This window comes from Colius striatus, chromosome 1 (assembly GCF_028858725.1).
Source record: "Colius striatus isolate bColStr4 chromosome 1, bColStr4.1.hap1, whole genome shotgun sequence".
Classification (NCBI taxonomy): Eukaryota; Metazoa; Chordata; class Aves; order Coliiformes; family Coliidae; genus Colius; species Colius striatus.
The window spans coordinates 191,027,832-191,044,740 of NC_084759.1; the positions used below are offsets into that span (position 1 = coordinate 191,027,832).

Sequence of the window (16,909 nt, forward strand, 5' to 3'; positions counted from 1 at the left end):
TTTGAGAGTGCAATTTTTCAGCCACTATACACTCAACAACATTGGTTTGAAACATATTCATGTGGTCCTGCTCTGGCAGGGGGCTTGGGCTAGATGATCTTTTGAGGTCCCTTCCAGCCCTTGAGAGTCTGTGATTCTGTGTGTGACACAGAATGCCTGTAGCTGGCATGAGTTGTGGGTTTCCAGCTACAGGGTCCAATTCTTGTTCTCACGTTCTCTAATTCAGAAGGGAAAAGTCTTTATTTTAAACAAAACACCTGTTCACCTGAGTCCCTCAAACCAAATGCTTCAAGACCTAAAAAACTTGATGACAACTTGGAAAAGTTGTTGCCCAAAGGGGGAGAAAAAAATGACGAGTAGAGAAAAACCAATGAATTTTAAAAAGCACATCAATGCCAATCTTCTGTGGTAGGGAAAGAAACCCCACCTGCCAGTCAGCCTGCTCCTGCCCAGGATTCCTGCCCCAAACCCCTGCCTTGGCAAAGGCTGGCAGGGAGGGACTGTGTCAGTGATGGTCCCTCACGGGGACAGGAGGGCAGCTGCCCACCCTCAGCCACCAACCTCCCCTCTCACCTCCCGCTCCTGCTTCCCCGTTTCCAAGCTCCTGCAGCTGTGCCACCCTGTGCCTGCCCAGCCCTCTGGGGATGGTCAGGCCTGGGCTGGGAGCCCTGGGACAGGCTGGAGGTGGGACTCAGGCAGCGCTTCCCCACACACCAGCACACCGCCCAGGCACAGCTGGCGTTACTGGAACCACACAATGACCATCTGGAGCTACCACTGGTTCTGTGACCAATTGTCAAGGTCATGTTATCACTGAAAAGCATGGGCTGGGGAGCCAGAGAAGTCACCCTGGGTGTGAAGGAGCAGCAGGAGAGCACAGAGCTCTGGCTGGGGTGAACAATGAGAGCACGAGTTAGGATGAGAGGGGCAACCTGCATGGGTGACATTGCTGTATCTGCTGCACGATTGAGGAGACACAACCAGAAGAAGCCTCATGCTTGCAGGCCCTGGTCCTCATGGAGGACTCAAAGTACTGAGGCCTGCTGGGGAGACAACACCGAAAGTCAGGCAGTCCAGGAGGTCTCTGGAGTTCCTGGCATGGATATGGGCTGATGAGAGGGGATTCGAGCAGCCACCATACACAGAACAGCTGCGAGAGCTGGGGCTGTTCAGCCTGGAGAAGGCTCAGGCGGATCCCACTGGTGCAGGCTGCGGGGTCTCCATCCTTGGAGACACTCAAAACCTGACAATATGGCCCTGAGCAACTTGCTGTAGTTGCCCCTACTTTGAGCAGTGGAGTTGGACTATGTGACCTCCTGAAGTCCTTGCCAAGCTCTGCAGTCCTGTGAATTGTAAGTGGAAGTGAATTTGGAGGCACAGAAATGGCTTTGTCCTTTTTCATGACCTCTACCTGCACAGTATCAAACAAACATACCTGAGAGTGTTGAAATGATATAACCATAAAAACCACACAAGGGTAACACCAAACATCTGTGAAGATTTTAACTGGGACATTCACCAGGAAGCTCAGATGAGGACAATGTGGAGCACTAACTCCTTAGTAAATAATTCCACATTTTGTAAGAGACAAAAGTTTCAGGGCAGACAAGGAAAATGTCAGGAGAACCACATATAAGTCATGACCAGGACCTGTAACAACTTTAATACAAAGCAGCAGTTGGCATGAAGCATGGATAGACATTCCAAAGACAGATTGCTTTTGGCACTGAGAAAGCATGGCTTCTTTTCCCTCCAAAACACATCTACTGTAACATCAAATAAACACACAAGATTTTAACAACCTGGGCTTTTTCCATAGGGGCCCCTGAACTGTGTGTTTAACTTTGCCAGACTAGCAGGTAGTCACTGAAGAATGTCTTTTCCACTTTGAAGATACTACCTTTTCCTTTTCTAACCAGAAAAAAATAAAAGGAATTCTCAGAAGATTCTAAGATGACAGAAAAAGATGCAGATGTAAGTCAAGCCTACAGATCTGCTGGAAAGATCTGTTCAAGGTATCCTACCACCCAAACTGTCAGCAAATTGCTAAATTCTACACCCACCTGGAAGGCCCTGCCCCTGCACAGCTGTCCATTAGTGACAGTTACCTTCTACCACCAGACTGAAAGACAGCAATTAGTTTTTGTTGACTTGCTGTAATAGTTTCATTATAAGCTTTGAGTGTCCTCAATATGCACCCAATCCTTGTAAACACAGGCAATTTGGACTAGGATACTCTGCCTCTCCCTGATATCACTCCATTTTGACACATGGGAAGATCCAATTATTTGTTCTTTATTAAGTTAGCTACATAATAAGGAAATGCATCTGAACGTGCTATTTTCTGGAGCACAACAATGCATTCTCTTCTCCAGGAGATAAAGCAAACAGCCTCTGCTCCCAGCAGTTAACAAAAAAAATGAGCCAAGTTGTATGAAAAAAATTATCAATCAAGATTACTTTTAAAGCCCTAGAGATCTGTAATTCTGAATTAAGTAAACACCTGAACTCACTGCTTAACACAGCTTAAGAAGCCAAAGCATTTCTTAGAAAACTACATAAAATGACAAATAAATATCTGTTGCTCAGAGTTCAACGTTCAAAATGATTCATTTAATACCATTCACTCCTCTTCCAGAGTTCAAAGCACAAACATACATCTTCTGTAAAAGAGCAGATGTACCTTACCTAGGGACGGGTGTCTTCAAGTAGGAAGAAACAAATCAGCATTTCACTTAAGCATAAAAGACACATTTATGATTTCAGACATGATTTTTGTACTCAAATTCTTGTATGTGTAACTGGTACCAGAGTTTCGGACATCCTTTGATAGGTATTAGCATCAGTATCACCATCCAGTCTGGTAAAATTGTGCCAAAACGGTTTTAGTTTTAAACCTGCTTGGTGCTAACAGTCCCAAGCTGGGACTTGATGACCTTTAGAACATACAGATCAGCAAAAACTGAGTTTATTGCTGTTTTTATTATCTCAGGCAGCAAATTCTCCAAGGTCCTTCAATAACCAAAGCTGTAAGTTACGTTGCTGGTTCGATCTTGTCAATCTCCTCCTTCTTTGCAGGCTCCTCTGGGTGTTTGCCCTGCTGCATGGTGTACACCGACGGGCCCAGCCTCAGGATCTTCCCACTGCCCAAGCACTCCTCGCCCTTGTAGAACACAGCAAACTAGGAGATTAACACAAGGAGAGTTTTCTCAGCAGCTGCAAACAGCACAGTGAGCAACTGCAGGCTGAGCAAGATCTGCTGGACAGTGACTCTGTGCATTTGTATTTGCTGTGACCAAACCCTTCCAATGCCAAGCACTGTTTGGCTCCCACTGGTGTAAATATGAACATGTTTCTGGAAATTCCATCACGAACCTCTACAAGATTATCTCAAAACTCTTTGCTTACAGAGTTGGAATGGATTGTGCTGGAAAGCTTCCTCTCCCAAAGCGGACGACACTCATAACATCTGCACCTTCAGTGGACCTTCCCCAGACAACTGTGCCCAGGCTACAGTGGCACTCCTCAGACTAGGAAGGGGACCAGGGATCACTGGAGCAGACCACCTGGAAGGAAGCAACTGGAGTTTCCCAGGTAAGAACCTCAACAGGTTCTTGCAGGAGGAGGAGCACAGACCTCCTTACCTTGGCTCCTTACCTTGCAGAAAAGACCCAGGTTACCAGCTTAGCAGCTCCTGCCTGTCAGGGTTGACTCAGGCCAATGGCTCCTCAGGTCAACTCACTGCTCTAAAACGTATCCCTCTCTCCACTACAAATAGCTCTTGGACAACTTCCCTCCTGATGTGTTCCCTGGGGTCCCCAGATTTTGGGGAGGGAGAGGGACGGCAGAAGATGTGCCAAGAGAGGGCACGTAGAAAATGCTGGAGAACCACTGGTTTACCATGTGATGGAATATCTTTCTAAGAAGCATTATTACTTAATACCTCTTCTCAGTATTGTTCCAGGACAAAGAAATTCACTAGACACAGAACCTCAACAAATTTGAACACTAAAACCATATTAAGTAGCCAGTTACCAAACTGATGCCTTTCTACATCTGTTTCTTGAAGACAATGACAGATTCCATTTCTACATACACAGCTGATTACTGAGATGTTTTCCTGTTCTCAGACTACATGGATAACAACAGACCATTTAAAACTGCAAACAACCTCCTTCAAAACAGTTAACAAATAGCCAAACAGAACTAATAGCTCACTTATGCAAATCAATTCACTATTTTGCTCCAGGTAACAAAACCAGTACTGTTTTATTAGCCAGATAAGCCAAAACACAAAAAAGGAAAGAAATGCACTTGCAGTAACTTACCTGCCCAGGTGTGAGCGCTCTTGCTGGCTTCACTAGTGTCACCCACACACTCCCATCTTGGTTTAGAGTCAGGACACAAGGCACTAGAGCAGAAAATTGCCAAATACCTGTCAGTTAATCCTTATGTGCACATTAAAGAAGAAAAACTTCTACTACTAGGCTAAACAGATACATACCAAGATACTTCTATACAGAATTGGTTTATGAAAGACATTAGAGAAAGGCAAGACAAAACATTTCAACTGCTTCTGCAAAAATACACTCAACACATGACTACAGCTTCACAAACTGAGTAGAACAAAAAAAGCCCAGCCCAAGCTTCGATTACCCAGTGCCATCTGGTGCCGAAACCTGAACTGGCATTCCATCATCTTCTCTCTAATGAGCTCTGCTGGAGGCTCCTCTGCTATCCAGTGCACGCGGCCAGTCCGCAACAGGTCTCTGTACAGAGCAGGGTGATCTGTTGTTGGGGCCTTCAAATACAAGGTTTATTTAATGCTGGTGTTTTTGCCAGAGAGCATCTAACTTGTAAAGCAAAGCATGAAATACAGAAGCAGCACCAAGCCCTACCAAAATGAAGGCAAAGTGAGTAAATAAGCAAGCATTTATTAGCACTTGTTCGGCTTCCAAGTGGAAGCTTTTGATGAAAAAAACAAAGGCTAAGGCAAGCCTGAATTATTTCCCAGTCTTCTACATCTCAGAGTCATGTCACTTCTTGTGTTCTTTTTTCCTCCAATCATGGTTCTGCCTTCTTCAGGCTGAGTTAAGGTATCAACTGTCCTCCTTATTTTACCTCAATGAGACACTGCCTCCCCCTTCTCCAATTTCTTAACGCCTCCCCAACAAAGGCTTTGTGCATCACACATATAACCTCATTGTAGGGCGTAAAAAAAATGTCTTAGTAGTCCTGCCTGCTGCCTTTCAACTCTCATTTGGTTATGAATTTTTTTCCCCCAGGAAACCAACAAGTAGCAGAACATGTCATTATAATCACATCACTGTCAAACAAGAGAAACAACTGCATGAACAGCAAGAAACACTGACCATGGCAGCAAGCTGCACAACTCCCAGTCACCTCACCCGATGAGGCATTCACACAGCAATGATTTGCAGTATTATGTATATCCTGCCTCACTTTGCAACATGATGAAACTGTATATACTGGCTGCTACTTCTTTCACTAGAAATAAACAGTAGCAGACACAGTAAATCAAGACAATACATATTTTATACACTGTATCACAACTACCATAAAAAATCAAGGTTTGGTGTAGAAAATGAGAGCTCAGTAGATTGGTTCATTCTTTCCAGTATTCACTCTTTGTTTCAAAAGTTGTGTGCCAAAAACTAAAACCATTTTCTACCCAAGAAAAGCCAGTTTGGACAAGAGGTTTCAAGGAAAGGTCACTTTCCCCAAGAGGGAAGCCAGGAGTTCTGCCCAGGTCAGAGGCACAGCCCCTGTAGGAGTCATAAACACCTGGCATTAGTCATTTGCAATACTAGTGGTAATTAACTCACCACAAAGACATCTCCAGTGCTGCTATCTTTGTCTACAACAAACCAAGCATCCCTCAGGCCTGCTATTCTAGCCCTCTGGCCTATTGTGTAGAGGAATGAACCTAAAAAACCAGAAAAAAAGTAACATTGTTAGCAACCTTTCATCTTTCACTTTCAGAAAAATATGTTGAAATCATTGCCCCAAAACTTTATCACTAAACAAAGAATAATGAACCAACCTGTCTTGGAGAAATTGCTAAATACAAACTAAACTAACATCTGCCTGCAAGTTTCCATCTGTATCTGAAACACATGACTTCAAACTAATCTGTTTCAACTGTGATATTCATCAAGTTTAATAAAAGACAGATTTCTTTACCTCAGCTTCAATTTGCGGTTTTCCTACTGTTTAGTCTCAGCAGCTTCCCTTACTTTTATGCACTCATAGAACATCCTACCTCTGTAAATTACTTGGGAGGGGAACTCAGTGCTGGCAGCTAGAACTGAGGGGAGCAAAGCAGGGACTCACGGAAGGAAAGGCAAAGGTAAGCTGCCCATGTCTGGTGATCTCCTACTGTGTAGCACTGAGGTGCACAGCATACTTTTCCTGCAAAGTTTAGGTGCTAAGAATCCAGAACTGAAACTCCACCATGTTCATTCTGGAAGAACTAAATGAACCATGGTCTCTTAGTATTAAATTAACAACTTAGTATCAACGAAGTAACCCTAATCATTATCATTTACTTTCCTGCAATATGGAACAAAAAAAATCAAGAATTAGTTGTAGTTCGAGGCTCTGCTACTGCATAAAGCAAGTCTTCCATGGTCATTAGTTATCAGGCTGGACAGAACTGGTAGACTGGTTTGGAATTTCACAAGATTTGTCCCTCCAAATACAAGCAGTATTGTTCCATTCCTCCAAAAGCAGTTATTAAGGTGGGTTAGCCAATTACCTTTGTGTGCTCCCATCACCTTCTTATCTTCAATGGAAACAAAGTTACCTGGTTGAGGTTCTAAATACTACCAAACAGAAAGATATTGTTTAAGTCAGGGGATGGCCTAAGAAAACCTCACAGTATATCAAGTTCTGTCATTACATTCTCTTGAAATTAGAAAACAACTTTTCAAGAAGCAAACTGCCCAAGCAGCTTCTTGCCTCTTCCTTGATGCTGCTTTAGCCAGAAAAGCAGGAAGGGCAGCCTCTAGCAGCAGTACTTGTGGGCTACACTCCCCCCATCCTCAGGCCAGGGGACAGCAGGATTCAGGGGTTTGGCCTTCTCACATCCCAACCACCTTTCAGAGCCTGTCAGGCACAGGAGGGCAAGCTCATACAGCCTTGTGCTACAGAAAATGACCGTGGGCTGGTGGAAGGGCAAGATGCGTCCCACAGGTGGTGGCTTGGGGCTGCAAAGGGAGGTGGGATACTGCTGCTTGGTGGGGGCTACAAGCTGCTGGAGATTTCTTTGTAGACAGGGTTATAAATTACAACTACAAATCAGAAAAGAACATAAAGACTGTCATGGATTTACTGTTGCTCACCTCAAGAAGGAAATTTTCAAAGTTTCTCTTACCAATGAAACAGACTCCCATACTCTGAAAAGGAAATGGTGGTATTGAATCCATAAAAGCAGAGAAAAACATTCAAAATCATGTCTATTCATCTTACATGGATTTTTTTTTTGCCCATGTATCTCCAATTATGTTAAGCACCTCATAAAATAAAGTCAAAACATCTGCTTCAACATCTGTAAACTAACTTTATACAGTATCAGTGAGAGCTGTAAGCACAGAAGAGAAACAATGGGAACAGAACACATGTTCAATAAATACAATATAGTCCCCAAGGTCAGGGTATGTAAAGTAAGGTACAAGTCTCTTCAGACTAAAAAAAGTACATGTTTACAAAAGTAACATAAATTATACAGTAATGGCATATCTCTTGAAAGAAAGCTTTCAAAACCAAGCAGGCTTTCCTTTTCCTTTCAGTTACTGCCCACATTCTTCAAACACCCATTTACAGGGGACAAACAGAAATATCACTAGTGACCAAGACAGATCAGCAATAAAATTGCTGCCTGCATCACATTGTTTTAGGACCAACTCATTAAGTGTTAGTTCTCAGGGAATCAGAACTTCTTTTTCTAAGAGTAACTGGACAAACAGTGTGATCCAATTTCTGTAAAGACATATTGAAGAACAGTTCCAGTGAGGAAGCCTTTAAAAGCTATGAAAAATTATGACCAAAGGCTTCTCACCTGCTGAGATAGAGAATGCTTTCCTTATGCCCCACAGCATCCTAACATATTCATCTCCATCTCCTAAGATACAATGGTAGACAAATTATCTGCAAGTTAAAATACATAACTAACCACAAGGTCATAAAGGTACTTTTAAGCAAGCAGACAGCTACAAAACTGCTTCCCAGAGTATTCTATCATGGTACTTGGAAACAGACAAGTTGTCACAGATTGAAGTTCAAAAAGTTCAGAAAAGTCTGGTTTAGAGAGAAATACAAATAAGAGTTTAAGTGTTACCATGCCTCTTTTTTCTTTAGCACATGATGAAGGTCATGTTCCGCTGCTATCTTCTTTACAAAACCCTTTGTTAAATCCCCTAAAGGGAAAATGGTTTTCCTCAAAGCATCCTGCGAGATCTGGCTTAGAAAGAAGGTCTGGTCCTTAAAGAGGTCAGCCCCTTGAAGGAGTTTCACAGCTGCAAAGTGCAGAACACACAGAGCATCTCAATGTAACCCCCTCTCATTCAGCTTCCTTTAGTATCTGGTTTGACAATCAACATTTCAGTTTTATTCTTTCCAAATCCATGTTACAGGCAGTACCTTCCAATTTTTTCAAATTCTAATAAAAAATACATGGATATTTTCTCACCACTAAAAAGATCCTGATTTTGTATATTGCAGAATCTCCCCTCATCTACTACAATGCTGCACATGTCACTGGCAAGAACATCAGCACTATGAGATACAAAAACAACTTCCACGTTTCATGTGACAGAGAGCATGAAGATTCAAATATCCTCAGGTTATACTGTTCTTCAAAAAAGAAGAAACCACACTGCTATAAATCACTGACTTGCACAATCAGCAGTTATTCCCAATGCTCAGAGAGAAGAGTTTGACCCTTTTCTTTATAAGAGATAAAGTGTCCTGATTATGTAGATTAAATAAAATTGGTATAGTTTCAGTGATGTTCTGGCCACTCTCTTTAAGATCTAACAGCTCTGCTGTTGCACAAACTCTTCTTATGCGTTTCTTGGGTCAAACAAAACACTATCTACCAGCCAAGAGTTCAGTCACAGCTAAGAACACAAAAATCCCAGTAACAAGGCAGGAAGTCTGTTTAGAATATCACAAAATATTACAAGTGTAGTGTATATATATAATATTTTATGTATATTATATAATGCTCTATAACGCAATATAATATATTGTATTGTATATAATTATCTCTTTTATATATGATACCAATATAATAATATCTGTCCCCATCACAGACCTCATTTCAACTTTCCAGGCAAAAAAAGATTAATCTCCCTTCAAGTCCAGAACAAACAAGTGAAAGCAGGGAAGCTGTAACACAAGAATGTTGCAGCTTACAAATTTCTTCCCTTTGGGTACAGCATGCTTCTCATTACACATCAGAGCTTCCTCTCAGTTACTTTACTGCACTGTGGCCCACCGCAGAGCTATTTGGAAAATCTTTACATTGCCACCCAGCTGTGAGACTGCCACGCAGAGACATACTCAAACCACCACTCAGCAAGCTGGTTTGGTACCAAGAGAACTACTGTGGTGCTGAGATTAGGCTTCAATTATGTACAGCTACAGGTAGACTAATAAGTGAACAGCAAAACCTAAACTGCCCCTACCAGGAGCTTTGCTGATGTGAGAATCACAGCCTTGAAAATGTCTGCACATTCTACACTTGCACTTTCAATGGTAGTGTAGGCAGAACCTTCATCTGCCTGGGAAAATCAGGCTTCTACAGGAGAAAAGAGAAATGGGGAAGCATAGTTGAATTACTGAATGAGAACCCGATTTTTTTTCCCAGTAGAATAATATCAGTCCAGTTACTGTATAAAAGCATGTTATTGATGTTAATGTTTCAAAGGCTTAATTCTGAATGTCCATTTAGGCATATCCCACGATGAATTCCATCTATATCACACACTGACTAGCCAAAGAATGCATTCCTTAACACAGAAGAAACATTAAAAAATAAAATTCTATGTAAGTCAGGGAAATAACTGATAAAGCCTTCTTGAAACACTTCTCTGAGGTACAGAAGACAGTCCTGTCTCTTTAATCCACATTAAAGCTCGTTCAGAATGCTGCTACTGAATGCTTATTCTTACCTCTGCACCTGGATTAGAACTCTTTAAAATAGAAAGTGTAATACTTGACTAGTCAGGGTAATTTCAGTAACATAAATCCCCTGTTTTGCACCACCACACTCTAAAAGGGGTGGGGTTTAAATGGTAACCACTGTGTGTAAGGTAACAAGCTTCCCTCATTCTTTGACACCAAATCACAGATTCACAGAACAGATGGGGTTGGAAGGGACCTCTAGAGATCACCCAGTCCAACCCCCTGCTAAAGCAGGTTCACCTTAATCAGGTCACACAGGAACACATCTGGACAGGTTTGGAAACCTCCAAAGAAGGAGACTCCACAACCTCTCTGGCAAATACAATTTAAGTTTCTCTTTAATATCTAGGACGAAATATGAAATGAAGACACCACTTACTATTTCTAACTTCAAAACGGTTTCTGAAAAGCCCTGGTGGTCTTTTAATATGTTTCTGTTGAAACACTTCCTCATCCTCTAGTGAGGTCCTGGCATAATGCCCAGTAGCAATTGCATCTGCTCCTATCAAGAAAAAAAAAAAAACAACACAAAGTCACATTCTTGATATTCACAGTCTAAAAAAAGCAGAAAGCAATAAAGGAAGAAAATCTACAGAGAAGTCTTGTATGGCCAATAATTGTATCCCTGCTATTTAAATAATGAAAACCACCCATCAGCATGCCAGCACTTGTGTGTTTGTACCTGAAGGACTACCTGAGAATAGTCAGGTCAATGTATTGAACTAAATTGAATATATTGAATTAAATCTGTGCCTGCATATGTGCAACTTCATCTAGTGGCAGTTGCCTGGGCCCACAGCTGGACTAGATGGCCTCTAACAGTCCTTTCCAACCTGAACCACTCTACATGTAAAGGCAACCTTAACACCAAATACTTGGCAAATACTGAAATACTGTGACAGAGATGAGTGAACAAGGCATGCATATGAACTCATGTTTTTTCCCCACCTTTTCACAAGTTTGTATCCTTTAAGAATTTCCACAGCACGCACTCTGTACTGACACACTTGAAAATGCCTTACCAAGGTTATCCATAGCATAATGAAGGAAGTAGTTGAATTTGATGTACTTGTTACACACAATATCAGGATTAGGAGTCCTTCCCAATTCATATTCTTTTAAGAGGTCACTGTAAAATAAAGATCCAAATCTCTATCAACATCATTAACACTGCATAATACCATCTAAGACTGATCAATCTCTTTAAACATAAGAACTTGAGACCCAGTCATACTAAGCATTTTATGCAAGAAATAAAATACCCATTAGATTTTAACCTGTAAAAAACAATGCCTGGGAGATTTTCATAGAATCATAGAATTGTTTCAGCTGGAAGAGACCTTTAAGATCATCGAGTCCAGCCTTTGTCCCAGCCCTATCAATGACTAGACCATTTCCCTAAGTGCAACATCCGACCATCTCCTAAACACCTCCAGGGACGGGGACTCCAGCTCCTCCCTGGGCAGCCCGTTCCAATGCTGGACAACCTTTGCAGGAAAGAAATTCCTCCTCAGATCCAGCCTGAACCTCCCCTGGTGCAACTTGAGGCTGTTTCCTCTTGTTCTATTGGTTGTCACTAGGGAGAATAGACTGACCCTCGCCTCGCTACAACTTCCTTTCACGTAGCTGTAGAGAGAAATAAGGTTTCTCCTGACCCTTCTTTTCTCCAGGCTAAACAGCCCCAGATCCCTCAGTAGTTCCTCATATGAGATATGCTCCAAATCCCATCCTACTTGGTAGCCCGCCTCTGTATCCTCTTCAGCACCTCAATGTCCTTCTTAGGACATTTTCTCATAAGTGTACTGAGAACACAGTCAAATGATCACTCACAATCTTGTAACCGTGTTTTCTTACATTGATACTCTCAGGGGAGACAAGGCTGCCTGCTGTGCACACACTACTTGTCTCTTAAGATCAGAATAAACAACCTCGTTTAATTTTTTTAAGTGAAAGAGCAGTGGAGAACAGACCAGGAGTTACAGTACCTCAGCTGAAAGGATCGTAACTTCAGCTGCTATAATGCCTTCATAAACAGGCATAGGTCTTAGCTTTACAGAGATTTCTTTCCTCCTTTTTTCTTCCTCATTCAAGTAGCTTTTCAAAATCTAGTTGTAATTTTACACTGTCAAGTAATTCAAGTGCTTAGCATTATTTGCTTGAAAGCATTGAAGTAATAAGTAACAAAATTAAACCAGCATACAGCAATGCACTAATGTATCAAAAGGTCTGACCACCACATTATTTCACTTGTCTTTGGGAGTCACTGAAGTCAAGAGGAACTGAGGGCACAGACTGGATTTAAAAGAACACTGGCAACCCTTGTATTTGGGTTTACTTTTCATCATCTGAAACAATCCATTGCTCCTCTCTCACCACGTTGCACACTACATTCAGAAATACAAAAGAAAGTAACATATCTTTTTATTCTAACTCCTTTTTAACAGCTCTGAATTCAACCATTCATACTAACAATTAAATCACCTGGGTCTACCCAGAGCTGCCTCCCTCTCGCTCAGCACTGCACTCTTACAGTAACACAATACTCTTTTGTAAATACTGCAAGAGTACGCTGGGAGCTTCCTAACAGATTCAGCATAAAGCCAGGCTTATGTCAGTTCAGAGCCTCAATTAAAGTACAGAAGTAGAGAAAAGGCAATGAAGGATGCCTGCTGAATCCCTCTGACATAAAGATCTGAAACAGACTTTGCACAAACCATGGGAAAGGCAAGACATGGCATTTCCTTTGATAAAAGGTGTTTTTTGACTAATAACCCTTTAAAGAGAGATCCAGAAAAGAAGTAACTTCAAGGTCCGTGATGTCAGTAAAGACAAAAGGATTCTGAAACAAACTAAGACACTTGCAATAGATTGTTTGGAAGCACTGTATTAATCAATGATGAGAAGCTAAAGAAAAGCTGATCTTCAACTCACTGACACTTACAGACACTCCATACACCTTGAAGGCTTGAGAACATTTCTTTATTGCCTCACACCAGGTGGGAAAAATGGGAGTGAGCTTTCCTACAACAGGGCTGTTTCCTTCACTGACTGAACAAAACTTTAGTGCTCAACTTGACATCGGTTCAACACGACTCAGTAGAAGTAGCATCAGCAGGCTATTATTCAATTTCTTATAAGACAAGGGGACGACAAGGATCAGGGAAAAACTTTTAAGTACTTATGTTGAGAGCATAAAAGATAAATTATGTTGTTCTATCAACATCTCCCTTCTCCTGCCTCCCAAGAAAAACTCTCAGCTTTTCCTTTGCAGGACTTTCTTCCCTTAAAGGGGAACAAACTCACAGGAAATCTGAACACCCTCTTTAGAGAACAGTTTCAAATTTTAGGTAAGTTTGAAGAAGAAAGGCTAGTTCATGGTCCCTTTGGGGTCACGTGGATTTGGTGTATATTAAGGTAAAACGTGCTGCATAAATTGCACACACAGACAATAACAACACCCCAGTCAATATGCTTTTTCTCAAGCTGCAACGAGGTCAGGCCAGTATGTGGGAAGCAGGACAAATGAGTTGCAACAAAGCAATGGCCACACACTTGTAACAATTACAGAGGAATCTCTCATTAATCTCAAAAATAAGCATGTTAAAATCAACATTCTGAAATTCCGAAATATGAATGAGAGAAAACAGAATTCACACACTCACAACAACTAGGGAAGAAGCTCCCATTAATCTCAAAAGTAACAAATATATTAAAAATAACATATAAATTCTTATCTTAAATGTGAATTAGAGCAGACAGAATTCCTCTGATATCCTACAAGCTTAAGGATTTTCCTTTAGCATGGCTAACACTGCAATAAGTTGTAGTTGCCTGTGCTGCCTATCCTCACTTCTCACAATGACATGGTGCTACACCGACACACTGGAAACCCATCTATTTCAAACGTGTTTCTACCTGAATACTTCATTCCAGTATTCTTTCATGTAGGAAACCTGGTGAAAAGGGATATCGAGCTTCTGACAAACCCGGTAAGCATCTTCGCAATCTCTGTCAGAGGAGCACGCCCCTTGCTCATCCAGAGGGTCCCAGTTCTTCATGAAGACGCCTGTCACTTGGTAGCCTATCAAATGAAGGCAAGAATGATTTATAGAATTAAAGTCTTACCGCGTGGACCCAAAACCTGTGTTTGTCAAGACTTGCTGGAGGAAATGCTTCCTTCAGAAGGCGCCAGCAGTCCCCCACTGCCCCGCGCCCTGCCGCCAGCCAACGGCTGCCGTAAAAACGAGCTCTTTTGGCGACCTAACGCGACGGTATTTCCCACCCCATCGCGTTTCTCCCATCTCGTCCTTGGCCACTCTCGAGGCACTCGGCTCCTCGAAGCGAGACTGTGCCAGCGCCTGGGGCGTGACGAGAGAGGCAGTGAGGGGCGGCCGGGTGTCCCGGCCCTGACCCACCCCGCCGGCGCAGCAGCAGCGCGGCCACAGCGCTGTCCACGCCGCCGGAGACGGCGCAGGCCACACGCCGCCCCGCCGCCATCATCGCCCCGCCGCTTCCGGCCGCCCCTGGCGTCCTCTCCGTTCCGGCGGCCGCGGCCCGCTGCCTAACGGCGCTCGGAGCGAACGCGCTCGGCCGCGGGGGTTCCGGCCCCGGGCGGGAGCTGGGCCGCGGGACGCGCTGTGTGCTCGTGCAGCACAACGGGCGCCTCAGCACCGGCCCGAAGCACCAGCTCGCGCGGAGTGGCGTGGGTTTCGCCCTTCACAGTGCCGGGCTGCGCCGCTTCCTGCAGGGACACACAGTTCAGGAGGGGTAGGGCAGGGTCTGCCAGAGGAGACTGTTAGTACATTGTTAAACCCACCAGAAACGGGGAAAAAGTCAGAAGAGCACTCTGCCCCCGACTTCAGGCCAACCAGAACCTTCAAACCCTTACTCCAGGCAAAAGCCTTCCCACTGGTTATAAGCAACAGGACCCCAGAAAATGTTTTCTTCTGTATCTTTGTCCAATTCAGTCTGCTTCACGTATGACTGCTTCATGTTCACTATCACTTCATAAGCCAGAAGTTGGTTGCGGCTGCAGTGCAGTTGCCACTACCTCTGTGTCCCAGGCAGCCAGCCCCTGCCAGCCATAGAATCACAGAATTGCAGATCTAGAGATCATCTAATCCAAGCTCCTGGCTAAAGCAGGTTCCTTTAATCAGGGGGCACAGTAACCTGTTCAGGCAGGTTTTGAAACCTCCCAAGGAGTCTCCACAACCTTTCTCGTCAGCTTCTGCCTGGGCTCCCTCAGCTGAACACCAAAGAAGTTGCTGCTTAAGTGGGATTTCCTGCCTTCCATCTTGTGCCTCTTGGCCCTTGTCCTGTCACTGGGCACCACAGAAAAAGACTGGCCTCAGCCTTTTGACATCTGCCCTTTAGGTACTTCCAAGTCTTGATGAGGTCCCCCCTCCACCTTCTCTTCTCCAGACTAAACAGCCCCAGGTCCCACAGCATTTTTTCCTCACAGATGTTCCAGGCCCCTGAGTATCATAGTAGGCCTATACTGAACTCGCTCCAGCAGTTCCTGGTCTCTCTTGAACTGGAGAGCCCAGAACTGGACACAGTAATCTAGCTATGGCCTTACCAGGAGAGTAGAGGGGGAAGAGAACCTCCTTTGTCCTGCTGGCCACACTCTTCTTGATGGAGCCCAGGTTGGCACAAGGGCACACTGACAGCAAAGGTTCAGTTTGTTGCCCACAACTCCAAGGTCTCCCTTTGCAGAGCTGCTTGGCTGCAGGTCAATCCCCAGCCTGTACTGGTGCCTGGAGTTCTTCCTCGCGAGCTGCAGGACTTCACACTTGTCCTTGTTTAACCTCATGAGGTTCCTCTTTGCCCAGCTCTCAAGCTGCTCAGGATCTTGCTGAATGGCAGCACAGTCCACGCTCCCAGCCTCACAGGAGCAACTGACATGGATGTTGAAGACTGGAATTTGGATCTTAGCTGAAGACACATTGAGCTGTCAAGTCAGTGTTTGAACTCCCACAAACAGGCTACTCAATACAAGTGAAGTTCAGAAGTATTCAGCTGGCCCAGTACCAGCTTTAGGACCACACCTGTGGATAGTCTGAGAAACAGATGACTCACTTGTTCATAAATTGTCATTGCCATGCTCAAAAGCAGGGTTTAGACCTGCTGCCTGCAACAGCATCTATTCACATCATGTAATTCTCCCAGGGCACAGAGTGTTGGGCTCTTGTAGAAGGCCTTGAAGGACAGGGCATAAACTTGTTTACCTCATTTTTAAGAGAAATTACAAGTATAATGCTAAATATAAAAATAATGAACTTTGTCTATTTCCCTCTTTCAATTTAGAAATACACAACCAAACTAATTTCTACCTCTGTTTAAAGACTAGTCAAGGACCTGGTTTGAGTATTGCTTTTGAGCCAGTGCTGTGCAGTTAAAGTTCTAGTAAATGCTTCAGTTGCAGACTTGCTTCTAACAGAAGGAGAGCAGGAAGAAGAAAATAAAGTATATCAAATTACATAGATATAGTTCATTTTTGGCAGGAGGAGGTAGTGTGCTTTTTCCTCTGACTCCAAATCCATCTTCACAAGCTGGCCAAAGGCCTTCATTCAGAACAGTCTGCCACTGCAGGATTCACAAAAGAAAGCAGTTGTGCATTTTAGTGAAACACTAAAATAGTCTAACTAAAGCCTATAATGAAAAGGTTGCTAATTTGTGACAGAGTTTGGTAAATAATATT

General features: G+C 43.3%; 1 protein-coding gene across 5 annotated transcripts; it reads right to left on the reverse strand.

Annotated features, from left to right (window-relative positions):
* Positions 1-1,683: 1,683 nt before the first annotated feature.
* Positions 1,684-15,844, reverse strand: TRMU (tRNA mitochondrial 2-thiouridylase). Of its 5 annotated transcripts, none has more exons than XM_061988962.1 (11): positions 15,788-15,844; positions 14,125-14,290; positions 11,232-11,338; positions 10,589-10,711; positions 8,365-8,537; positions 7,365-7,418; positions 6,779-6,845; positions 5,847-5,947; positions 4,657-4,801; positions 4,329-4,411; positions 1,684-3,181 (listed from the first exon to the last, which is right to left on the reverse strand). In XM_061988962.1, exons 2-11 carry the CDS (start codon positions 14,265-14,267, stop codon positions 3,035-3,037), a joined length of 1,143 nt encoding a protein of 380 aa, XP_061844946.1. In that variant the 5' UTR covers positions 14,268-14,290; positions 15,788-15,844; the 3' UTR covers positions 1,684-3,034. The 5 variants fall into 5 exon arrangements, with proteins under 5 accessions (XP_061844946.1, XP_061844944.1, XP_061844945.1 ...); XM_061988960.1 differs by lacking the exon at positions 15,788-15,844 and adding an exon at positions 14,625-14,709; XM_061988961.1 differs by lacking the exon at positions 15,788-15,844 and adding an exon at positions 14,492-14,708.
* Positions 15,845-16,909: the final 1,065 nt, after the last annotated feature.

Excerpts from the sequence above, each read along its gene's own strand:
- TRMU (XM_061988960.1), bottom strand. The coding sequence starts at position 14,709 with ATGATGGCGGCGGGGCGGCGTGTGGCCTGCGCCGTCTCCGGCGGCGTG. Across the intron at positions 6,846-7,364 it reads TTGAAAATTTCCTTCTTGAG|TATTTAGAACCTCAACCAGG; the intron begins GTGAGCAACAGT and ends TCTGTTTGGTAG. Across the intron at positions 4,412-4,656 it reads TCGGCACCAGATGGCACTGG|TGCCTTGTGTCCTGACTCTA; the intron begins GTAATCGAAGCT and ends TTTCTGCTCTAG.